This window comes from Paralichthys olivaceus, chromosome 2 (assembly GCF_024713975.1).
Source record: "Paralichthys olivaceus isolate ysfri-2021 chromosome 2, ASM2471397v2, whole genome shotgun sequence".
Lineage (NCBI taxonomy): Eukaryota > Metazoa > Chordata > Actinopteri > Pleuronectiformes > Paralichthyidae > Paralichthys > Paralichthys olivaceus.
This window is the reverse complement of record NC_091094.1, coordinates 10,722,557-10,748,052: the sequence shown is the minus strand read 5'-3', so window position 1 is coordinate 10,748,052 and position 25,496 is coordinate 10,722,557. Positions and strand designations below refer to the sequence as shown.

At 40.3% G+C, this 25,496-nt stretch overlaps 2 protein-coding genes across 4 annotated transcripts in view; one reads left to right on the top strand and one right to left on the bottom strand.

Moving 5' to 3' along the window:
- Positions 1-2,759: 2,759 nt before the first annotated feature.
- Positions 2,760-25,496, bottom strand: part of syn2b (synapsin IIb) — a 67,733-nt gene continuing 44,996 nt past the window's right edge. For both annotated transcript variants that reach the window (XM_069535285.1, XM_020096743.2), the window contains 10 exons: positions 24,941-25,097; positions 24,275-24,364; positions 12,893-12,955; positions 11,223-11,365; positions 10,637-10,711; positions 9,840-9,942; positions 7,501-7,677; positions 7,260-7,326; positions 3,752-4,616; positions 2,760-3,390 (listed from right to left, as the gene is read on the bottom strand). In XM_069535285.1, the coding sequence (XP_069391386.1) occupies positions 3,237-3,390; positions 3,752-4,616; positions 7,260-7,326; positions 7,501-7,677; positions 9,840-9,942; positions 10,637-10,711; positions 11,223-11,365; positions 12,893-12,955; positions 24,275-24,364; positions 24,941-25,097 (1,894 nt within the window). In that variant the 3' untranslated portion in view covers positions 2,760-3,236. The remainder of the gene's footprint in view (positions 3,391-3,751; positions 4,617-7,259; positions 7,327-7,500; positions 7,678-9,839; positions 9,943-10,636; positions 10,712-11,222; positions 11,366-12,892; positions 12,956-24,274; positions 24,365-24,940; positions 25,098-25,496) is intronic.
- On the top strand, positions 13,662-24,068 carry LOC109635525 (metalloproteinase inhibitor 4). 2 transcript variants are annotated; one of them, XM_020096747.2, is made up of 6 exons: positions 13,662-13,810; positions 13,999-14,320; positions 20,238-20,335; positions 20,822-20,936; positions 21,254-21,378; positions 21,708-24,068. In XM_020096747.2, the coding sequence occupies exons 2-6, from the start codon at positions 14,182-14,184 to the stop codon at positions 21,903-21,905; spliced, it is 675 nt and encodes a 224-aa protein (XP_019952306.1). In that variant the 5' UTR covers positions 13,662-13,810; positions 13,999-14,181; the 3' UTR covers positions 21,906-24,068. The 2 variants fall into 2 exon arrangements, with proteins under 2 accessions (XP_019952306.1, XP_019952307.1); XM_020096748.2 differs by lacking the exon at positions 13,662-13,810 and adding an exon at positions 13,817-13,961 and having other exon boundaries at positions 14,125-14,320.

The following is a 25,496-nucleotide window of genomic DNA, read 5'->3' as shown; positions in this document are numbered from 1 at the left end:
CGGTGCGTCGGCCGCCCACGTGCACGTCCCTATGAGCTGAATGACGGAGATGTTCCCACAGATCTCCACTGACTGGTCATCAAGTGGACTGAGAACTGAGCGGCGAGCATTTCCTCTGTCATCACTGCACGTATTGTGTTCAAAGTGTGTCTTGAATCTGAATGTGTGTGTGTGATTCACATTATCTGTGATGGCAGAATACAGAACATTGTAAAATGTCTTAATCATTTTAAATTTAGTATAAAGTCAAATACCTCATGATAAAGGTGCTTTACCATTAATACAGTCAAAGACAGTCAAACAAATACACACACATATGTTTAAATGTATATATATTATAAACTATGATGTTGTTGACTGCATATCTAGATTTGTGTTTGTATAGATCAGTGTGCATGACATCATGTTACAGTTGTGTTTGTATGTGTGAGGGTTTGAGGAGGGCAGTCAATGACATTGAGCATATGAGAGGTGGATAAAGATCATTTATCATATCATCAATTCATCATTATGATCCTCACTGTCATCTCCTTCTTATAGTAATATCAATAATAACAATGATAATTGGGCCTATTATTTTATGTGTCCCAGCTTTCTCCACATGTGTATAGTGCCATCTGCTGGTTCAGCACAGCTAGTTCCTTCCATCTATTCATGAGAAGAGACTTTAATTGTAAATGTGGGACATTAGTCATGATGCCACTTTCACAATGATACACCAGGACACTCACATTAAGAGAGTCTGTCCAATCAGGTGTTGATGCTTCTCGATCTCAATATTTAGATATTGAGGTAAATTTGTACAGATTCTTCCTCATTCTTTACCTCCGCCAAGGAAGTGATGTTTTCATCTGTGTTTGTTCTTTGTTAGCAGGACTATGCAAAAACTACTGGACACATTTAGATAAAACCTGGTAGAATGATGCAGAGCGGGTCAGGAGAGAAGCCATTAAATCTGGATCACAGGCTGGATCCAGGTAGTTTTTTTCACTTCCTATAACATTGCAAGATATATGGGCGGTTTTTCCGCATTTTCATTGATTTCTCAAAGAATAATTTACGAAACATGATGAAATAATTCAGACATATTTAGTGTGAATCTAAATAAAATCAGGATCTAGTGGATTTAAATGTAGTTTCATAAGGGTGAAGGTTTTTTTCAGCTGCTGTATGGCAACAAATAGAGCTAGAAACCTGTGACAAAATGTGGCCTGACCTATAAGGCTTGTTTTCATTTAAGGAGACTGTTGGGCCTTGGCGGAGCTGTACGCTCTACAGAATGCAATTGTAGTTGCTAGGTAAAACTGATGCCTAATAACAACTGTCCCTTTAACAAAAGCTACAGTCGTCATTGAGGATCTCACTTTGTGAATGAGTGAAATGATGGAACCACATCTTTATTAACTTTTATCTGTACAGAAAATTAAACATTTTCAGTCACCAGATCATGCAAAGCAGTATTGCATTACAAATAAAAACACAATACAAAACAAAGAATATACTATACCATAAATATGGGACTTCAAAAAAATAAATCAGTCAATATATTACAAAAAATAAACTCCTGAGATGACACGTTCATACATACAAATACAATATGTTTTAATCTACTTGCAACATAGTACTAATGATGGAGAAGCAGAGAGGTTGATATGCAGTAGTTACATGATTTCTTTATGTATTTTTTAAATATTTTCTACACATATGGACTTGAAATGCAGCAACTGAAAACAACCAGTCAAGTTTCGGGCAGGTTCATCCCAGGTTGCCTTAAATTCAGTCCTGGAAAACCAACACTGTAATATGGCATATTAATCGAAACCCTGACATCCAACGGCAGTACAAAGCAACCTGGAGAGTCGCCACTGAAAGGAATCTTAAAGGGCAATGTAAGAAGAAGGTATTTGACAGATACACAGGTCCTGTATGTATGTATGGTCATATATATATTTATAACAGGTTGACAGTGCTCAACAGTCATGTCGAGGTGTTATTGCACTACTGTCTCAATGTCTTTTTATGAGAATAATCAACAAAGTACAATACTGTTGATAGATTTACACAGAGGTGAAACAATATATCACCAGTCACAGCAACAGACATGAGTGACTGTTTGAAATGCATTCATTTACCTTGAAGGATTGATTTGCTCAGTCTGGCACATTTGGAACAAACCCACAGCTCTAAAAACTAACGAGGCGTCGATCGATCGATCGAGCCTTCACTCGTTTCCTAATTCAGGTAAATGAATGGATCCCATGCCGTCATTGACTCAGATCTGCACAACTAACAAACATAGCTGTGAGTTGTTCACAATAAGGCTACAACATCTAGAGAGAGAGAGAGAGCGAGAGGCAACGGAGGGCAAAACTCAACACTGATGGAGCTCCCTACTGCTCCAAAGTCACACCGAACCACTTGGAGGAGCCATGCATAACAACTGAACACAGGTGAACACACACACACACACGGATCTCCAGCTTCCTCAGACGACAACGAACTTCAGAGACAAAAAAAAAAAAAAAGGGGGGGGGGGGGGTGGGGGGGGGGGGGGCAATGATGACGAGGCCAAGGACCAGAGAGACGAGCTGGATTAACATGAGCAATTTCACTTACTGACCCAAAGCAATTCACTGTCTGTGTGTGTGTGTGAGGAGGAAACAATCATATATCTGATTATTTTTTTTAAATGTGTATAAATCCAGCCAATGAGTGAAAGAGTTATGCCACTGACGAAAGCTAACTGAAAAGTGTTACTGGATTTATTTATTTTGGAAATATTGGCTTATCTCCCTTTATAATAATACATGTTTATATTTATATACTGTATATATACTGTATGTACATCCCATCTGTAGTCGAGAATAATATACCTTTTATATATTTTTCTGAAAGTATTCTTTAGGTGTGCTCTGGGAAAAATAAATATTTTGTTATTCCAGTCAATCTATTCTTATTCAATGACGTAACTCCTTCAGTCCAATGACTCTGGCGCAGTCATCATTTCACTGAACATCCTACCCAGCAGGCCTCACTGTTACTCACACAGAGAAAAGTGGAGGGGGAGAGGAGGGACCGGGGATGGAGGGAATACAGAACAGTTAACACACAAATTTTAATCTCAGACTGGTTCACATTTAATGTCAATCAAGTCATCGCTGGCCAAAGGTAAAAGAGGGGGCCAGACTCAGCGAGGGGCTGACTATGTTTTTTGATGTTGTTGTTGTTGGCTGTGTCTAGTCAGAGAAAAGGCTGGCGAAGGACTTTCGGAGGTTGCGAATGGTCTCCGCCTTTGCCTCCTCCTGGCCGTCGCCTCCGGAGCTCGAGACCCCGCGGAAGAAAGAGGAGTCGCTGAAAGCGTTGAAGGCATTGGTCAGGGACTGTGACTTACTGGGGAGAGGGCAGGAGGAGAGAGGGGGGGGGAGAGGAGGAGATAATGAGAAGAAAGAGGTATAAAGGAAGGGAACAGAGGGCTGTGTGAGTATCAATATTACTGAAGGACTGAGGAGCAAAGACACACAAGGAAATGTGCATGAGGTCTTGAGAAACATTACAATTATTTTCAGATAGTTACCAGCTTGACTGTCACGTTTTAAGACACTTAAAAGACATTATTGACAATTTAGGTGTCGTGAATAATTTAGTTATGTCATCAAAATCAAATGGTCTCTCTATTTTTGTATCCTAACCACAAACTCGGGCCCATGTGTCTTCACCATTATCACCGGTGCTGTCATAATGTGGCTCTTACTTCAGCAGAGGATGGGTCTTCTGCTGGGAAGCTGGCTGTTCCTCCACAGGGGCTTGGGTCTCATCGAGGGCCGCAGCTGCCTCGGCTGGGTCAGAATCAGGGTCTGCAGAAGGAGAGGCCAGCTTGGCCTGGGGCTGAGCCTTAGCTGGAGACTGAGCATTAGTCGGTGACTGGCTGGCTTTGGCCGGGGACTGAGCCGGGATAGAAGCTGCGGCCTGGGCAGCATCTGAGGCCGGAGAGGGTTCCGGGGCCGGTGCGGCGGGCTGGGGTTTGGGTACAGCTTTGGGAGGAGGTGGGGTTTGTGGCTTTGGCTGAAGCTGAGGCCTTGAATTCCTGCGTACAGGTGGGATGGGCTTTGCAGGTGGTGTGGGTTTGGGAGGCAGCTCTTTTGGTTTGCCGGGAGCTGGGGATGGGGAGCCCTGAGGCTGGGGCTTGGGCTGCTCTGTTGTCGGAGCTGAGGGTGAGGGAGAGGCTGGGGCTGGGGCTGGAGGTGAGGGAGAGACTGGGGCTGGAGCTGGAGAGGAGGCTGGAGCTTTGGCGGCTGCGGCTGCTTTGGTTGGGGGAGAGGCTGGAGCTACTGCAGCTGCTGCTGCTTTAGCTGGGGATGATGGTGAAGCTTTGGCTGGGGTGGAAGCAGAATCTGGGGCTGGCTTTGAGACAGATGGGGCTCTCGTCATCGGCGGAGGCCTCGGAACTGGAGGTTTTGTGACTGAGGCGGCCTTTTGGACCGGGCTTGGCTTCTGAGCTGGTCTCTGAGCAGGACCTGGACCAGGTTTCTGGGCCTGCTCAGGCTTTGGCACTGGTTCAGATGCTTTCTTAGCTGACTCTGATGATGGGTCCACACTCTTTGATTTCACTGGTGCACCTAAAAGATATGACAGTTATATTAGATAATCGTACATAACCTATGTAACACACAGAGACAAGAAAAGCAAAAATAAAGAAAGAAACAAGTGTTATTTTAAAATGTAGCACCTGTTAGAAAACCAAGCATCTGTGACACTCACCAGAGACCAAAGCAGAACACGATACAGATACTGAGCTTGAGTCTAAACATGTCCATTCACATAAAGACCCGTCACATTCATAAAAAACCCAACTCATCTGTCAGGAACAGACTGAAGCAAAGCAGCCTCTGAATGTTTCTGCTGCAGCGACCAGCAGGGGGCAGCACATCAACAGCTAGGAGGCATGGCAACTGGCCGGACATGCAAAGTGTTGATTTTCGAGCACGTTAGGAGTTAGTGTGGAGACAGTGAGAGGCACCGAGAGGGAAGAGGAGGAGATGAGGATGAAAAACAGAAAACAAACAAAGGGGGTAATTGGAATAAAACAGCTCAAAAACACAGGCAGCAAAGCAACTCGCCGTGAGGCACAAAAGAAACAAGTGATTCTTCATGCTACATGAGCAATGACGAGACAGGGATGAGTTTTCAGTGGCTGATCATTTACTTTCCTGGATGCAGGACTATGGTCAGTTTACTGCATTATATGTTAAAGCATATTTAAAAAGGTTTTCTATAATTTTATTTAGATTTAGATGTTTAATTACCACAAGGACTTTCATGAAAATTCATCCCAGACATTCTCACAGAGTCATTACTGTCATGCAGCTCAATGGCCATGAGTCTTACGTTTTATCAGTTTGTCATAAAGCGTCCCAATAGTTGCTTGGGACTCACGACGCATAAAAATCAAAGAAAATACCATTTGTACAAACATGATTTGGAAAGGGTGACACAGTAAAAAAAACAATTTGCTTGGATACAAACACTGAATTTATGTTATTTTAGTTTGGTTGGAGATGGTTTGCTCATAAATCTATGTTCATGACTTTTGTCGGCCAATGTTACATGAATTTGCACTGTTTTATCTGAGGACACAGTTCTAAACAACATCTCTTTACATAAAACAGGAAACATTGAAATGGAAAGACTTAATCATACAGACTTGCAGCTGAATGATGTGTGAAGATCAAATGTTAACTCAATGGTCTGGATCCAAGCAAATAAGGAGTGATCGTGCAGAGAAAGAAACATATGTATTGTGAACCATATTAAGCCACTTTGCTTTGTCTAAGGAATTATAACAGAGAACTACAAGTTTAATACAAAAAACAGATGACACCAAGCAGTTACTCACAAAACATTCAGATTCTGCAAAGGAGGCTTTGTTTCTTGACAGAAGAAGGATTTTTAAAAAAAGGATTTAAAAAGCATTCAAAAGCCAAGCGTCAACCACAGAAGCAAACTGAGCTGACCAGACTTTATCCCAGTAATCACAAGGAAAAGATTTAAGAATTTACATTTCTAGGCAGAGAAATAAGAACATCCATCTAAATAAACACGTTTTCCACTGATGTGAATTTTTAAAAGCTTTAAAACTGTCGTAGTTTATTGTAGTTTATTTTAGATTCCAATATTAACCTTTAGGCACATGATACTCTCAAACAATTCCTGTCAAAATATGTCACACATAAAATGCTGGCATTTCTAGAGCGACCAGCACAAACATACCAAACATCATATGGAGTACAGGCATTTGCACACAACCATGCCAAATACAAAAACACCAAATGTGCAAAAATGCACTTACTGACAAACAGCGCAACTCCACTAATAATGGCTTTGTAAATTTAGCATAGTCATCACATTGAGATTGAACACATCAGCCCCGAGCACAAATGTCACCACACTAACACAGAAGCTATGGCTGCAGTTAGGTGCACTGTACTGTAAATTTGATTGTTATTAACTCAAGTGCAAGTCGCAAGTTGAAGAGAGACAAGGCCACATGACCACATGATAGCATTGTATTAGTTAGAGGTAATGATAATGGACATTCGTTATCAGGGAACAGAGATGAGGATGCAGACTAAATACAATGCTCTTACTCTGAGAGGAATATACTGGTTATATGACATATTGTGGTTTTAAGAGGGGGACATGTGCCAGTTAAACTTCCATGCATGAAACTACACATGCCATTTTTGCTGTTCTGTTTCGTATGCATTAAGAAAACAGGATATAACCTTTTAAATTAAGAGATGCCGATAGGCTGACTTTGTTTCCTTTGGGTAGAGTCACTGTTCCCCTCAGTTTTCAGTCTTTATTCTAAGCTAAGCTAACAGCTACTGGCTATAGCTTCATTTTTTTCTGTACAGGTCGGTCTCAATGTTCTCACCTAACTCTTGACAAGAAAGTGAGTGTATTTCCCGTTATCTATTTGTAAAATTCCCCCGAAGATTGTTCAAACATAATTTCATTATACTTGTGATGGTAATCTGGGATATGGGGTCTCTCTATATTAACAGTATTTATCAGCAGCATAGGTCAAAGCTAAGATTGTTTCCACTAATGGCAGTAGTTTGTACTCAGTTTGAAACAGAAATACATTTTTCAAATACTTGATATGTCATTTCAGTATGATTTCCAAAGATGTTCTTAGACATGCTTTGACACCACAGCAGCAGCACTCGCGTTACAGTGAACAACAGTGTTCAGACAACCTTGAGGTTGAGGGCGCTGGCCTGAGGTCCTGTTGGGATCTGCGACTCCTTCCTTCAGGGCAGCAGTCTGAGAGAGAGAGGGGGCGGAGGAGACACAGAAAGAAAGAAAAACAGAGAGAGAGAGAGAAAGAGTGGGATAGAGAAGAAATCATCAGAAATCGGCAGTGAGCTTAAAAAAAAAAAGTTCTTTAGGCATTAAAGTCTTATACACTCATGTGTTGTATAACATTTCAGCTTCTACCTGCTGGGGCTGCACAGTGGTCGGCTTCATGCCCTGAGGGGAGCGAGCGGGTGAACGGGAAGCAGAGGACGACCTGGCAGCCAGAGCTTGGTTCATCTTTGTGATCACCACCTCTGAGATGAGCTGGCGGTCCTCTGCCTGGTGATCACCAATTAACTGCATAGATGAACCCACAACCTGGACAAACAGGGCACAGACGATAACCAATGTTATAATAGTTAATTGCTTAATTGCTACGCTTGTAGAACGGTAACTTTTTCCCATGTATAAAATATATTGAGAATTTGTTTTCGATTCAACTCTTCATTATATGGATGCTGACAGAGTTGTAAAACCACATATTGTTAATATTATTTCTGATGTCGTCTAACATTTTTATATCATTTCAGACGTTAGGATTGCAAAGTATTTTAGGTGATTTGTTATTTAATCCCACCTCAATGAAGTAATCTTATACAATAACAAACTACAATGGGACTAAGTACAGCACATGCCTACACTAAGACCCAACAATACATTCATTACACCAAATTGCAAACACCATCAAGATCCATAGATGAAACAAATATTTGTGAAAATATAAAATGTTAAAAAGAATTCTCTATTCGTCAAATAGAAAAAAATAGAAAACAAAATATTATTTATAAGATTCTGTCTTGATCCATGTTGCATCCTTCTAGTTTTGTGAAAATGTGCTTTTGTGTAATCTTGTGGGTGAAAATACAACGTCCTTGACTGAGGAAACGAATGTGTGTGTGTACCCTTCAACATACACTCACATCGAAACTGGCACAAAACATGGGAATCATTAAAGCAGCCAGGCTGCTGCTGAACAACAGACGGGCTATTCTGTATTTTAAGGAGCAATCAACATCCTTAAAACACACACCCGCTTTTACTGCGTCCTTATAAAAAAGAACAACACCTCTCAGCGGTGATGACTCATGGGGATACATGTTTTTCACATCTCTCCTCCTTTAGTTTCTAAACTACCTTCCATGACATTTCTAAATTTTTCATCAAAGTTTGTGTGGGACGTTTAGAAAAGTGGATATTGTGTGACAGTGTGGCTTTGTATCTCCTCCTCCTCCTCCTCCTCCTCCTCCTCCTCCTCCGCCTCCTCCTCCTCCGCCTCCTCCTCCTCCGCCTCCTCCTCCCACTCACTCACTGGGGTTTGTAATCATGATGCAATTTTCCAAACCTTGTCGTTCCTCACAATTCACCTTGTTTTCCTACTTCAATTTCTGCTCCTACCAGTCACATGATCTACCTCAGCTACATTTCTTACCTGGAAATCACACTTCACTTCTCTCTTCATTAACAGTCCAGTTACCTTAGTAACTAGACTGTAGGAAGTCTTGAACATCACATGAACATCAATCTCTCAAACTGTCTCAAAAAACCTTGTTTTTTTCTCGCCCTGTGGCTGTTACAGTTTTTTTCCATTTTTCATCCCGCGCCTGTTTCATTCCATTAGCCTGACCTTCGCAGCCCTGCTCATCTCATCCGGCATCTTCACTGTCCAGGAACTCCTCCTGGCCACTGTCACTGCCACCAAGCTCAATTTTACAACCTCCAGTAATTAGAGTTCCTGTTCATTCATGAGCCACCTCTTCAGATTGAATTCTGCAGCTGCGTCATGGTGTCTGAGTTTGGATCCGGCTTCCTGCTGCCTGCAGCTACAACTGAGATTGCTGTGGGGACCTGTGACTATCTAACCCGCTGCACAGTGACATTTTGCTCTGCACTAGTAATTCACTCTGGGGTAATTTGTCTGTGCGATCTCAATATCTTTTTTTTTTATTTCTACTTTTATTTTTCCTTATGTTTATGTTGTATTGTCTCTCATTTATATGCCTCTGTGCAGGTGACAGCCAGCGGTCGGAAGCATTATGTTTTCGGGTTGTCTGTCTGTCTATCCATCCGCCACATTTCCCGGAACATCATATTTGAAGAATGCCTTGAGGGAATTTCCTCAACTTTGGTAGAAATATTCACATGGACTCAAGGATGATATGATTGGACTTCTGTGGTCGAAGGTCAAAGTTCACAGTGACCTTATATGAATCTGGTAAAAAAAAAAAGAGTATGTAGAATGTGCACAGAAACCAAACTGGTTGCGGAGGCATACTACTGCAGACTACTGCAAATTAGGCCAGACAAGCTAAATTTGAGACTCAGAGACCTTATTAGCACTCTTATGAAATACAGCTCCCACAGGCCAGTGTCAACGTACAAAATGCAGGAGAATTACAGTATGGAACCTGCACACTGGCAGGTCAATGTCTTTTGAGTTTCTCAATCTCCCTCTCTACCTCCAATCATTGTGTTTTCCTTACCTCAGTAATGTAGTCATTACCATCCTTGCCACAGATGGCTTTGATGGCACAGATATCCAGCCCTCCAAAGATCTCTGAACAGGTATCAACCCACAGCTTATACCTGTCACAAAGAGAAGAGCACAGACGGTTCACTGGATTAGACCAACAAAGTGCACAATCTGTTCACAGATAATTTAATAAAACACTGGGCTGCTACATACAGTAACTGCAGATGGGATAAAGTTGTATCAATACTGACCAAAAGGATAATGTGACTGGAAGAGCTACTTCTTTCCACAGTGTCAGATTCAATTATAATTATACCCTCAAATTTGGAAGCATTAAAGTATCTGTAGTCTGGTATTATCTGTCACAGAGTCCGGGACCTTTACTCATTTTAATGGTTTTGTTTTTGCAAAAGATGATTTATGATTAAAAACACTGACTTTGAGAAAACATGGCTGATACTTCCTGATTCTGTGGAAGCGGAAAGTTGTTTGTTCAGACACCAGATGAAAGAGGAAAATAACTGCTACTGTTGAGCCAGTGAGCTGCTGGACGACTAATATCAATAATTACGCACGCTTAGAGTAAACAGTTATAATCCAGATTCTAGCCATGAACCCTCTGCAACTAATTTCTCTTTATTTCTGTGTCAAATAAAAATTGGATGCACAAATATCAACTCATTTTCAAACATGTTTACTCATGTGATCTGCTTTCATCTGAATAAATGTGCGTCTGTGACATAACAAATGACAACAAGTGTGACACCAGGGCAGCCTGAGCATCACTGATGTGGAAGCGTTGCTCACTTGTCAGTCATGGCTACTTGTTCCAGCATGGCAGATCCGGTGTTGCTCTTCCAATTACCAGAGATGGATGTGCGCCTGGAAAAGGAGAGGAAATTGGGCATTAAATTATTACAGACATTCATCACTTGTAGAAATTATAACTACAGGAGAATAAACTCAGACAGAACTCGACAACCTTGTAGCAGCAGGTTTATGGTTTTAGAGTTAATTTTGTGTGAAAAGCCTGTGTGGTCTGGAAACAAGCACAGGCTGATTAGCATCCTGGAAAATGGGCCAGTTACCACATGGTCTTTTTTTTACAGCGAGTGCACAGGTTGACACACAACAAACACAGGTTGACACACAACAAACACAGGTTGACACACAACAATCACAGGTTGGCACACAACAAAAAGCATGAAGAGAAAAAGAACAGACATATTAAACAGCAAACATTTCAGGGGTTGTTATAAGTTCATGCTCTGTGAAGGGAAATGTTTTCTCTGCTACGCAACGAACAGATGCAAAATACAAATGCATTAAATTAACACATGGAAAATTTGGTTTTTCGCTGAACGCAGCTAACAAGTAAAAGGAACACACTTACATGTATGCTTTGTAGTCAGCGCCGATTTTCTGGACCCTGATGTCGTACTTGGCGTCTATGAATGGTTCTGTGGTGCAGTAAGTCTGAGTGATGGCCACCACACTAGCAATATCCTGGAAATCACTCACATTGTCCACTTTGACCTACAGAGGAAAAATACACATGAAACATTGTTTATTTAAAGTCGTGGTCAGTATACTGGCAATTACTTCCTGTAAAAATGTGTCTTCTGATGTTGCACAATAAAACCAGAGTTGTAAAAAGTTCCATGTTACATTTGAGAGATTTTCTGGGCTAATTTTCTTTGTATTTGTATTTCTTTGGCTGTGCGGTTGTTGGCGCTGCTGCCTCACAGGAAGGAAATTCGAGGAAGTTCTAAATGCGATGTACCCCATCTCTCACCCCACGTTAGCTGGGATATAGCTATAGCTATAACTACAGTGTAGCTAGTGGATGGATAGATGTTTTTCTTCTTATTAAATGTAAGGTTTTGTGTTTTTCTGAGAGACGGATGAGACGTTTCACACAACTCTTGTCTCAGTGAGAAGCTTTTGGAGCTAGAGCCATAAGACAGTTCATTTCATAATTACAAAGGTAAAGGAACACTAAGAACATTCACTGCTAAATTGAAACAGCTTAGCTAATCAGCTTGCTGTATCTTATGTACAGATATGAGCTTGGGGTCAGTATTTTTCTTACATGTCAGACTATTTCTTTAAATATGCACAAAAGCTTAACAATTTAAACAATGGAAACTCAATAACTGCTGATTTTGAGTGTGGTATTTGACTTTATTCAATCAATATTATACATCTTATCAAACATCAGAGTCATTTGGAGTGTGGAAATACTTTGAAACTGTTAATGTCTGAGAAGAGAAATTCTTTCAAAAACTACACTGCATGGAAACTTTTTTTTGGTATTACTCGTAGTGGTATGCAACAGCAGCAAAAAGCAGATAAAGTGTGATATTTACGTCTGAGGTAAAAAAAACAGGTATGGATTAGATGGAGTAAAAAAAAAAAGGCAAAAAGGAACAGGGTGATAAAAGGACCCAGGGTGATAAAAGAGAAAATATAATAACATAATATCAGATGGAGCGTTTCAGGGGAATGTTGTGTGGTGGATCAATGAGGAGGAAAGAGGAGAAACACATCACACTCATTTCACACTGAAAAAATATTAACACAGTGCAATACCAGCAGAAAGAGAGGAGAAAAAGTAAATAATATAAAAAAGATGTGCTGCAGCCATGAAGGGAAAAAACTGTGAAATAAACTAGAATTAGAGAAAGACAGAGCATGAAGAATGAAAATAAGTGGTGGTGCCTGTGACAGAGACGTGGGCCTACACTGGTGCTTATTCAACTATCTCTGGGCTGAGATTTTAAACCACTTCCAAACGGCAATTTCTCAAATGATGCAACAGTCTAGTTGGGTCTGCTCCACTCCACCATGTGGCTACTTTCTCCTATTATGTGAATTCGTCTTCAATTTAGGCAAAACAAACACCATCTGACGCCTGCACCATTCTATCACGATGAGACTGCGTCACACTTTTCATGTGTTTTTGCAATCCAACAACGTGGCATTTCATAATTTAGTAAAATAACTGGTTCTGGCAGTCTGTACAAATGGAGGGAGGACTGTTTGTAAAGGAATAATCATTACCTTTCCCATTCCAGAGTGGGCGTGTCCGATCTTCACCACCACTGGGAAGCTTGGTGTTGTAATCTGAAACGAAACGGGATAAATGATGATAAATAAAGATGAACAAAACTTAATGACAACAGATGTTATCCATAAAACTATAGTGAATGACTCCATTTCCACTGTTCACAGATGTGTGTAGATAATGATGCCTTAATGCCCTGGAGCTTTTAACACACCATTTGAGAGGAAAGCCATTTTATGCAGAGAGCATATCAGAGCAAAGTCTAGGGATCACTAAAGTCATTACCTCAGGTCATTTCTGCTTGGAGGGTAAGATACATTTACAGAATATGACCTGCTGGTGGCACTAGAGGGGAAGTCAGATTCATCCTCTAAGTACCAGTGACGTTTGTGTGTTATTGTCCTGGAATTCAAACAAATATCTCAACAAATGTCATTGATACATTTCAGTGAGGCATGCTACCTAATGAAGAGTGATCTGTAATTACCTTAAAAAACCTAAAAATGAAATAAATGACTCAAACTATCTGTATATTATCTATGAAAATCCCAACTGACTATAGTACAGTGCAGAGTCATTTAGTTAAGATTGGAAATGTGGTTTCTCACCAACACAGCAATACTTGTACTTTACAGCTGAGCGCAAATCAACTGTGACTTTTATACCCATTCACATTAATGACTTAGATGTTATTGTTACTGCAACTAATCTCAAAACATCTAGGACTGAGTTTAACACCAACATCAGCCTCTGGGAGGAGAAGGAGGTCATCAAAAGACGGAAAGAAGAAGAGGCAAAGGATGGTAGTTTTATTTTCTGTGTTTGAGGAGGCTGTCCCTAAAGTGTGCATAAGAGGCTCCCTGTGTGAGACCCTCTCAGCATTCAGGACCAGAGTGTGAGGGGATCCGACTATTGTAAGTTTCTCTGTGTTGTCTGCAGAGAGAGAGGGAGAGAGAGGGAGAGGGAGAGAGAGAGAGAGAGAGAGAGAGAGGGAGAGAAAGAAAGACAAGAGAGCGGCAGCAACCTTCCCTTCAACTTACTTTATCCAGCAGCTTTAATTCAGAGGTATATTTTAAACTTGTAAAAACATTTCTATCCACAGCTGCACTTCAGCACAGCAGAGGTTTTCTTACTGCTTCAACTCTACTCTCTCATCTGCACCCCCCTCTCCCTCCTTCCTTTGCTGACCGCTTGCTGATTTGCTTCCCTGGGAACTTGACGGGATCAGAAGAGGCTGCAGAGCATTCATCGAGTTGTGGAGCGGACACAGGCAGCCAGAGTCGTCATGGCTGTGTCCCAAGAGCGGATTGTGTGTCTGGGGCTCTGGGTGCTCCTTTTGCTCGGTGCAGGCATGGAGGTAGCAGTGGAGGGATGTAGCTGCCACCCAGCACACCCACAGCAGCTATTCTGCAGCGCTGAGATCGGTAAGTTTTTGACGGGAGATCAATGTAGTTTGAGTTCATGCAGATTAAAGTGCTGCCTTTATTAGTGATTGTAAGTTATTCTGTGAATTCAATAACAACATGGGAGTGCCCCCCCTCTGAACTAATTGATTGATCATTTGGTTTATTGATCAACTTAATGAGGATACATTTCATTCCAAAGAGTAAACCTGCTGATACAGAACTAATCAATAGAGCCTCAAGGCGAAGCTTCTCACAGCAGTTGATTTATTATTGTGGATTTTTCCAGCTTTATTAATAGAAAATATTAATTGTACACAGAAAGATTCCAGAGTCAATGTCATTAAAGCATTATATAGGATGAATGTATAGTTAGTAATGTGGTAATTGGGCAATTAGTGGAATTATTATTGATTAGTATTAGTTATTTTAGAAAAAAATAGATGCAGCCTTGTTTCTTTTGATCTTTTATTTGTCCCTTTATGTGAAAACAGGGCAGCTCAACTATCTGTTTTTTTGTGGTTATATATTTCAGTCGTCTTGCTCCCAATCACATAAAAACAAACCCTAGAAAACAGACAGCACTGTGTGGCCCCGGCCTACTTTCTATCTGTCTGTGTGTCGAGCTGTCTGCCTGTCTCTCTGTCTGACACCCCCCGTCATCCTCTTCTGTCTTGTCTCAGCACAGGCCAAAACCAACACTCTGCTCTGACTCTGAGTACTTGGCTCCAGGCTGTGGAAAGCTGGAGTATGTGCTTCTGTCAAAGGTTACACTCCAGCAGAGGAGAGCGAGGGAGAGAAAGTCGAGGAAGAATAGTCTTGTTATCTAATTGGTCTGAATCTCACTTCAGGTTTAGAGAAGGGTTAGCTGCTTCACAGTGCTTTAAAAAATATGTGCCTCAAAAAATAGTCAGTATGAAATGGTGGCTGAGGCCTGTTTTCAAAACCTCTATTACACCAATTAGATCTGGGTTATGGGAACACACTGGGAGTTGGACTATTTGGGGCAATGTTTTTAGGACAGTTTCACATATGAAGTGTGTCATCCATGAGTGAGATATAAGAGCGATTATTCTGTTTTGTTAGTAAGTTAGTAAATACTTATTTACTATCGTTATCAACTACGTGGGCTACTTGACATTGACTGGTTTGTAGATGGCGTGCTTTTGTCTGTTTGTATGAACTGACGATGAATGAACCGGTTCCTTTCATTAATCTCATTGCCACTGTAACATCATCATGGTACTTGACACTAATTTGAATGTGCCAAATGAACGTTCTCATCGTTCAAACATTATGTTGTTGGAGGTGAACAATCCTGTGCAACTCAGTTTCTAGAAAGATCAGTGACTGTTGAGCTTTTTTTAAATTGAACCATGGTTCAGTTTAATCAGGATGAGGGAACCTATTTTGGTCGGACTAAAGTTTGGTCCTTTGGTCTTGACCGTGATACGAGGTACATTTCATACAACCTGAACTGAAAAGTCTGAAATTCCTGACCAAATAAGGTCGGTGTGAAAGCATCCAGTTCTCAAAGTTTATGACCATAATTACTTTAGTGTGAGGGCATGAAACAGACATTATTCTCCATCATGTAGCCAACATTCAAAAACTAAAACAACATTTTCAAGACAAGCACATTACGAAATGCATATTACATGGTGAGCCACAGTTTCTCGTTTGAAGCACTGCATCAAAAGAAAATTGGTTCTAATTGCTATCCAATCATAGCTTAGCAGTGCAACCAGGCTGGTAAAATGGTCTGTATTTCTATGGCTTGAGGAAGAGGGGAAGACTGAGTTTGAACTGCTGACTTTCTGGTAAGAGGACGACCGCTCATCACCTGAGCCACAGCTCGCAAGCTAGAGATTTATCCCTGTGTTGAAGCAGTGAGCATGAGGCTGTAGTAAGAGCAATACTTGGTAATCTAAGAGTTAATCCTTTCCCAAACCTTTAAATGTTAGCACTTCTAACTAATGAGCTTACTATCTACAGTAATAATGCTAGCATACTTCCAAAGCCATGCAGCAAAGAATTACCAAGGTAAATATCATTGTTTGTTAACAGGTAGATGTTCCATTTCCTTTTTTCCCCATACCAATTCCAAGACTTGGACTTTGCATATTGGCTGATACCAAGTACCGATCCGATGCCAGTACATAAAAAACTACTTGTATAACATATATTAATAGTAAACGCTACACAACCGAAATCACTTCCTCTTCGTCGATATGAAATGCAAACCACTGAGTGCAAACCTATTTCTAGGATTTTTTTAAACGAGTCAACAGACAAAGAGTTTTAAACCTGCTGGCTAAGATAAAATATAAACAACAGGTAATCACTGACTGTTGGCTGCTTCTGTTTACCTCTGTGTGAAATCAATAACGCATTTTTTCTGCAAACAATTTCAAATAGAAAATCGCCCACAAATATACACGTATTGTAAATTCCGTATGTCCTGTGCATGGACAGGAAGCTTGGTGGGTGTAACAGGAGTAACTCAGTAGGAGCAAGGTTTGGCACAAGGTCAATTAACTACATGTTCATTTGTAATTAGGTCCTATTTCCTGTGGTCTGTTTGGGGCCTTGTCACTGTATTTAGATTTATACGTTTTGAGTGCGTCAGTGATCCCCTTTTCAGGTAGGATGCAGTTTCCTGTACCCATAAAAAACAAATAGGGAAAATGCCTCATTTACAGTAAGTGCATCTGAGATAACCTTTCATTTAGTAGTTTAACTGTCCTGGTTTCTTATAAGGATAGACTGGTGGTGGCCTTTAGTTGACCTGACAGTGTTGTTGACAGAGTCACTGAACCCTTTGAATAAAGCTGTACATCTGACTAATATCCCATCTGGACAAACCTTGTCCAAATCCCTCTCCATGACCGTGTATTTTAGACTGTGTGTGTAGGTGTGTGTGTGTGTTGGACAGAGGCCAAGCCATGCCAACACAGCCTAATCCATCTCTCTCTCTTTCTTTCCCTCGTTCTCCCTACTTCATTTCCATGTCTATAGGCTTGGTCTATTGGGCTGCATACTAACAATATCAGAGTGAAAGCCCACTGACAGTCCAGCTTTGTGAGCATGACAAGGGTGCCGATTCATGTGGGAGGGGGGAAGTTACTTACTACATCAGTTCTCATGGTACAAGTTTGCAATATTTCTTGGGTTATGTAGCCGTGAGGCGGATGCACGGACCCTTTCACTCTGCAGGCATGCCTGTCCTGATTCCTGTTTGTTACACAGCTGCAGCAGTTGAATCGAGTGGGTAAACTAGTCTGTCCGGTTCAGAGGATGTCGAGGTGGGGGGTAAATATTCCAGAGAATCTGGGCCAAAATAATCAATCATTAGCTTGGAATGAAACAAGCTATGTGTTAAATTTTTGCACAACACCTCATCAAGTGCTATTAAGATTGGTAAGAGCAAATACTGTATTGATAAATGATTAAAAGCACTGATCTGCTTTCATACTAAACTGTCTTTTCTTGGCTAATTGGTGGCAGCAACTTCTGTCCTCCTACATGTTGCACTGATGTACGGCCAAAGCCCAAACTGCCCACGATTTGATCCTTTCAAAGAGCACTGCCATGCCTTTGGGTATCACTCATCATTAATAGGCCAGATACACCCATTATTCAGACTTAAGTGGGGCAGCTCATTTAACTTAATCTACTTAAACACATTTCTCCTTGATGATCTGAACAAACAGGGCAAAGATGGCAATAATATGATCGTTGGTATAGTGTAGTATTCCTGTATATTTAACATCAGTCTTATTCAGTGCTATAATAGTGGGAGTACTGATGTAAATGTACTGATAATAAATGTGGCAGTTATCCTACGAAAACACAATCAACCACCAGTGAAAGAAGATATTTTTTAAATACTGCAAATTACATAAATAAAAACACCCGTCAAGAGTTTGGATACAACATATTTTTTGCATAATCATTCAACAGTGTGGAAAATAAAATTATTCACTATTTCTGCTGACTTTAGTATGTTCACTAGACAGCTATCAGTTCTCTATATCAGAAAAAGTTCCAGCGTATTAGCAGAAAAAGTATCATCAGTATTGATACTACAAGTGCTCGTGATGTCCATGGAATATGAAAACATTGGCTAGAAAGAAGCATTTCTGTATTTCAAGGTTGTACTTCGGCAAATGTTCAGCATGAAAAACTCTTTCTCCTCAGTATTTTAAAATTGGAGCTTCATGTATTATTGCAGTAAAAAGTAAAACATTTTCTTCTTTGAGACACAAAAATTGAAATAAACTAGCAAAAAAATAAACAGCCATCTCAGAGCACTACCTCCACCAAGGAAGATTGTGTGGGTGAGTATAAAGGTAAATGTGCCCTTACAAGGTCTGACCATGTAAAATGCATTACAAGGTATTATAGAGCATCTATGTGCTAATTACACTTTACATTTAGGGGTCTGACCTTTCTATTGTCTTTGTTTTGCCTCCAATTGATTTTTAAAAGACTCAAGATGTTTTCTACGTCACCTCATATAAACTACACAGCTTCACACAACCAAGTTCACATTCACTTTGAAGTCCTGCCTTTCTGTCTTGCTGCATGCAAACAAACAAAATAAGTCTTCCCCCCCCGAAACTGATTTCACAGAACACGCCGAGCCCCTCCTCCTCCTCTGACCAGCAGACAAACCCGCGATGTAGTTATGTGATGAGCGAGGAGCAAAAACAAGGGGGTGGTTTTCTTAGCTGCATGAGAGAGTGAGCGGGTTAGGAGGGGTGCTGGGTCACACTTTCTCTCCCTCTTGTTAATCCTGTAGCTTTTCCCTCTCGTTCAAGATTTTACCAAGGTCACTCTCAGAATGTTTGCCTCTCTGTTCCTCTAGTCTCTCGTCTTTCTCTGCACCTCACTCTGGTGAATCTACAGGCGACTGTTTTCTCCCTGGCTGTTATACTGCAGTGTTAACTGATACGAATTTTCTTTTGGTCCAGTTTAATGGAAAAGCCAAATTGAATCCAGGTCAAATACTAATCAAAATATTTTAGCATATAACATTAATGCTGTTGGTCATATATATGATCTACAAACGTGAACAAGAAATGTCTTCAGTGAAAAAAACATATTGTATGTTGTGCCATATTCTGCCACCGCTCTTCTTGAGTATTACATTTAGGAAAACATGCAGAGATAGCTGTGACCTTAATTATGTTTGATTGATTGAGCTGCAACAGTGTTATTAGTTCAAATGAAATGTTTTACAGTGGAATTACTTTGTCAGTTGACATAATAAGTAATGCAGATGTCCAACTGTACAGATTTCATTGGTTTGTGGGAAGGAAAAAAGTCGATTTTTAACAGTGAAGTCTATAATCATAAAGTCTGATTTGGCAAAGTTTGGACTGCTGCATGTTGTGGTCTGGATAAGTCAAACCTGTAATGTTCATAATATTATGATTATAATCAATATTTCCTCTCTAAATGAGATGGCGTTACTTTCCTGTCGAGAACCACAGAACAATTATCCTGCTGCTTTTCTCATCTATTTGATTTACAGTACGGGATAAAGTAATGTGCAGTACCTCTGTGCCAGATATGGTTTGGCATCAGCGTGTATATCGTGTGAGTGGTGTGTGACATATACTGTATAAATAAATGTGTGTGTGGAGTCAGTTAATGGGAGTGTGCAAGCAGAGAGCTACTTGTTATTCTATGTGGGTTTTGATTTTGCTAAGAGGAGACGGGGGGACACATCCTGTATCACTACTGAGAGGGACTGGGACCATCCATCCATCCATCCATCAACCCTCTACGAAAAACTAGAGAGAAGGAAAAACTGTCAATAAACAAACATAAATCAGATTGTTTTCCATTGTCTCTGGCAGTTAAATCCGCTTCTTGTCTTCCCTCTTGTTTGTATTTGGCATTAATGCTTTGTTCTTTTTCCTGTTGGCAGTGATAAGGGCAAAGATCTCCGGAGAGAAGATAGTGTCGCCTAGCAACAGCTCCTCACCTTACATGAAGATGATCCAGTATGAAATCAAAATGATCAAGGTGAGACCTCTGGGCAGCAGTAAAAGCAGCAGCTGGTGCAGATATACATAATATTTACTGTTTGTGCAGCTGCGTATGCATGTGTGGGTATTGTCTTCATTACATTTGTCAGGAGGAGAAGAAGTAAATAAACTCTAACTGGCTGCGTGAGCAAACAGGTCCCAGAAATGTCTAAAATATGTGTGGATGGCAGCATTCAAACACAAAAGAAGTTCATTTGTTCCACATGTGCACATGACCACCTCCGCTTTACCTACTGCTGTAGAAGTTAATAGAAATACAGAGCAGAATCCTGATCTGCTCTTGATAAGAGTCTCCGTTTTACATCCAAAATGTTTTTTTATTTATTTACAGACATAAATATCTCTACGTTTTGGAGTTTACTTCATATCTGTCAGCTTTTTATCAGGCCAGAATTGTACATCCCCTTTTTTCTTGAAACACCAACCTCTTCACTCTCTTCTCTCTGCCTGTCTTTGATTTCAGATGTTCAAAGGTTTTGATAAAGCCAAGGATATCCAGTATGTGTACACTCCAGTCTTCTCCTCACTGTGCGGAGTCAAACTGGACTACAACAATAAAGCAGGGTACCTTCTCTCAGGTATAATTGAGAGTCAACACAGACCGCGTACAGAAATGTCTAACTAATACATCAGTGTTGTTTTCAGTGAGAATACAGAGTGACAATTATTTCCTCGTCCCAAATGGCTGTTTTAAAGGAATAGTTGAAAATGTCGTGACATTTGCTTATTGGCTTTCTTGCTAAGAGTTAGATGATACCACTCTCATCTCTATACAGTAACTACAGCTGTCAGCTGGTTCACTTAGTCCGGCATAAAGAAAACAGCTGGTCTGGTTTATAGACTGTATACAAAGATGGACTACGCATCTCATGTGATCATGTTGTGATGTCACCAGGGAGCATGTGGAGCGATGGGAGGATTTCTATTGGCCAATGCGACCTGGTCGAGTCGTGGGACAACTTATCACTGTCACAGAAGAAGAATCTCAACTACAGATACCAGATGGGCTGTGAATGCAGAGTGAGTAAGGACTGTTCCCTCATTCTTCATACATATTTATCTTTGTCCCTTTCCTCTTCGTCTGTCTCAGAGAAGAGGAAGCATAGCAACTGAGCTCTTGAAGCACAAAGGTTTTCTCGTCTCTTTAACTTTCTTTTCCATTTTTGCACAAAAAAAGGTTTTCATGTGTCTTGTGATCATTTTTTCCATTGGAAATTCAAATCTCATGGCATAAAATGTCCTCAGAGACACTGATCAAGTCTCCTAACCCCCCCCCCCCCCCAAAAAAACCATTTGCGAACAAATAATGAGATGAGTGGGGAATAAATCAAATACTCTTCTCCCCTCAGATCAACACTTGTTATACGGTGCCCTGTGCGTCTACAGGAGAAAACGAGTGCTTGTGGACTGACTGGCTGCTGGATAACAGCCTTAACGGAGAGCAGGCTCGGCAGTACGCCTGCATCCGCCGCTCTGACACCACCTGCAGCTGGTACAGGGGTGGACCCCCACCTGAGAAAGACTTCTTGGAGATGAGTGACCCCTGACCTGTAATTTCACTCCTGTAACGCCTTTCCTGCTTCGTGCTTATGTGGCTCAAATTTGGCGATTCACTGAAAAAAAAAAGGGCAGATCTTTATGTTCGAGGGAGCTTAACTCACTGCCGAGCTTCTGCTAGCAGAGTTCAGGTGGTTTCTACAGCAGTGCTAGGGAAAGTTTTATTATCTGCAGGGGCTTTCAGCAGACCTCTGAGTCATTTTCATGCTCTCACACATTCCACTCCACTTGCTGATTTCCACAGAATAAGAATATGTGAAGTCCTTTCACTGCACATTATTCAACCCAGTGAATCTGCTCTCTAACATCTCTGTGGAGAGAAAATACATAACCTTTGCAAAAGAAAAAATCAAGGACCTCATATTTGCGCATGCATAACTTAGAAAGAGTTATATAATAATCCGAGCTATATTTTCTTAAAGATGTATAGGGGAGGTGGATAATTACAGTAAAATAATGGGGGGAAGTAGAGGGAGAAAATAGATGCTTACTTCTGCCACAACCCTGCATAGTAAAGTGTACTTTACACACTGTCAACAGATCTTCTGAGCACTGCCACCTTCTTTGGTGTGGAATTTTTACCTTTCTATCGACATAACTGTCCCATGCAAATGAAAACGCAACAAGGCAACACCAGACGTCCACAATTAAAATTTGACAAAATCTGACAGACATGTATATTATATATTACCATAATTATCGTCCATCCACACCACAACAGTTTGAACTCTCAAATTTCTGAGACTGTAAATATTGTATTTCAGTGAAAATTAACATTTTAAAGGCTAACCGGATCTTGTCTTAGAGCATGTAGAGGTTTTTATCTTGTGTGTGTGTGTGTGTTTAGTTTCCTTGGTTAAACTCTATTACTATTTCCTGTGCCAAAAATCTAATCGAGCGCGTTAACAACAGCACTGCCCCCTGTAGAAGCCACACCCCGTTTCTTAAAGAAAATGATGTGACAGGACAGGGTTCAATTCATGATTTTAATTTATGATTTTTAGGAAGTGGTTTCTGCTCAAGCTTCAACTTCAAGAACAGACCGTAAAAACTTTGGCGTAAGATATTAACTAAGAAGAGGAGAAATAAATGAGATGTAGTTAATGATTAACAGGGATGCAAACAACTCAGCCTCTTGGCAGGGACAAATCCTCTTTAATGAGTAAACTACATTGATCAAAAAACTCTACTCAGCTGTCAGGACGTGTTGCAAGGACCTCACATCACAGGGTTGTTTATTCTTGTCTTGCAAACAGTAGGAACCCACCGCTCTTTCCCTGCACTTGTTGTTATTAATGTTACAATTTTGGCATCGATTACGACATAAGTTGATTATTCTATTTTTCGGTGTTTGCTAAAACAATGTTAGCAAGGCTGATACTTTATTGAACGGTTTGTAACAGGCAAATTCATGATACCACACTGTAGACATTTATCTAAAAAGGTGTTTTGATGTATTTTAACTGAATGCTTTTTACAGTAGCCTGATTATGTCTCTTTAGAAGCGGGCAAATGTCAAGCTGACTGAGAAGCTGAACTGGAAATACCTTGTGGCAGTTTCTGTTTAGTAGTTGTGGTTAAATGTCATATCTAAGTCCTGTCTTAATTGGTCAAACATCAGTTGCAACAGCTGTAAAGGGCAAAAACACATTCATTATTTACTCACTCCACCTGCCTCCCTCTGCACCCCCCATTCTCCAGGTCTCCCCTGACACCCTTTCTTCCCCCGATGAGTTTGCATCCCTGGATTTAAGACATTATTTAATATAAAAATTCAAAGTCCCAAATCTGAATTGACCCCTGTCTGGTTACTGGATTACTTCGCTGAAGTCATACAGATAAAAATGCATCATCACTTATTATTTTCATGCATTAGCAGGGAAATTATAAACATTAGGGTCATTTTGAACAATAACATAGTTTCATTTTAACTGCACAATGCAGTAATTTGTTAAATTTGGAAAATGTGTTAATAAATACAGATGCATTATAATTGTATGGCTTTAGCAAAGAGCTATTAAACTATTTCATGTTTGTTTTATACTGAACAAATTGTTTTGGTTTGTATTTATGTCTCTGTTTCTGTCTAAATAGTTTTTTTTTATTTCCATGTACCAAAAAAGATTGTATATAAAATGTCTCAATGGATGAAAGTGTCACAGACTCTTTATTGATTTTCTTCTGTATACAAAAATAAGACTCTACAGCACCTAACTGAGAGGTGACATTAACATTTACAAAAATATTTACATAAGAGTAGTCTCTGCAGTAGCCTATATGTATGTACTAAATCGTATGTACTATTTCTACTTCTTTAACAAACAAACCTCATAAATGTTCTATAAAAAAATATTCTTACCATGTCTTTGTAGTTGGGGTAGAAGGTCTGATCAATAAGAGGGAACTTATCCGAACCCAACCTCTTCTGATTATTGATCAGCTGAGAAAACTGGAGGAAACAAGAACCAAGAGAGAGAAGCAGAAGTGAATCGACTTCAAATCAAACATAAGGACACAATGGTAAATGGTGTGTAATCATATTGTTGTTTTTCTAGTCTTGATGACCACTCAAAGTGCTCTACAGTAAACTTTTGCCATTCACACACACATTTATATAGTGCATCTATGGGAAGCACTTTTTCTATAAGGGGTTATTCAGGGTTCAGCATCTTGCCCAAGGACACTTCCCCAGATGCGGCAGACTGGGATCAAATGCCGACCTTCTGGTTGGAGTATGACCGATCTTCCCCTCAGCCACAATTGCATATTACACTCATATTACACAATGAGTGTAATACGCCTACAACAGGATCATTTTCATAAAGTAAAAATTGCTGCCATCGTGTTGTTATTGTGCAAAGGTTCATATGAAAGTGACATCATATGTTCCAAATTATCTTGATTAAAACTGAAATGAAGCTGCCACCTCCATTAAAAGCATATTTCCACATCTCCTCAGGCCACAGTCATTAAAGCACTGTGTGGGTTGTGTCAGTTGTTAATGAGTTTTGCTGGAAATCCTTACGGCCCAAGGCTTGTCGCAGAGATTGTAGATGGAGTCCAGAGAGTTGACCGAGGGGACGCCCGCATACTGCAGGCCGATGATCAAGTTCCTGAAGTCCTCGTTCTGCGCCATGCTGAAGGCGTGCTGTCGCACCAAGACAAAGTCGGGCCTGAACGACCTGGATATGAGAGATTAAATGAAGCTGAAATAATAAAAAAAATAATTCTAGATTGTTTTGTTGAGCATTTCTTTTCACAGTCTGTCTGTCTAACATTTTTGATAAGTACAGTATGCAGATGTCAATGATGAAAGTGAGGGGATGACATTAAACACAGGCTCGGTAGAGATTAAAAACCAGCCATAAGTGAAAGGTGAAATAAATCTATTTTCAACTTGTGCTGCAGCAGTGAGAGAATAATAATTTCTTGGATGCTAGATGCTTGAATTTGATGTTAAATGAAGCCTGAAGTTGATAATTAATATGACAGTTGTTTTCTTATTATGTGCAATAAAAATGACACAACAATCTTAATGATATGACTTTATAATGGATCAATTTGCAAGCATCACTGAGTCA

What these genes read in the sequence shown, in the direction of transcription:
- LOC109635525 (XM_020096747.2), top strand. Translation starts at nt 14,182, where the DNA reads ATGGCTGTGTCCCAAGAGCGGATTGTGTGTCTGGGGCTCTGGGTGCTC. An exon ending in ATGAAATCAAAATGATCAAG is followed by an intron (nt 20,336 to 20,821) that starts GTGAGACCTCTG and finishes CTTTGATTTCAG; the next exon opens with ATGTTCAAAGGTTTTGATAA. An exon ending in AGCAGGGTACCTTCTCTCAG is followed by an intron (nt 20,937 to 21,253) that starts GTATAATTGAGA and finishes TGATGTCACCAG; the next exon opens with GGAGCATGTGGAGCGATGGG.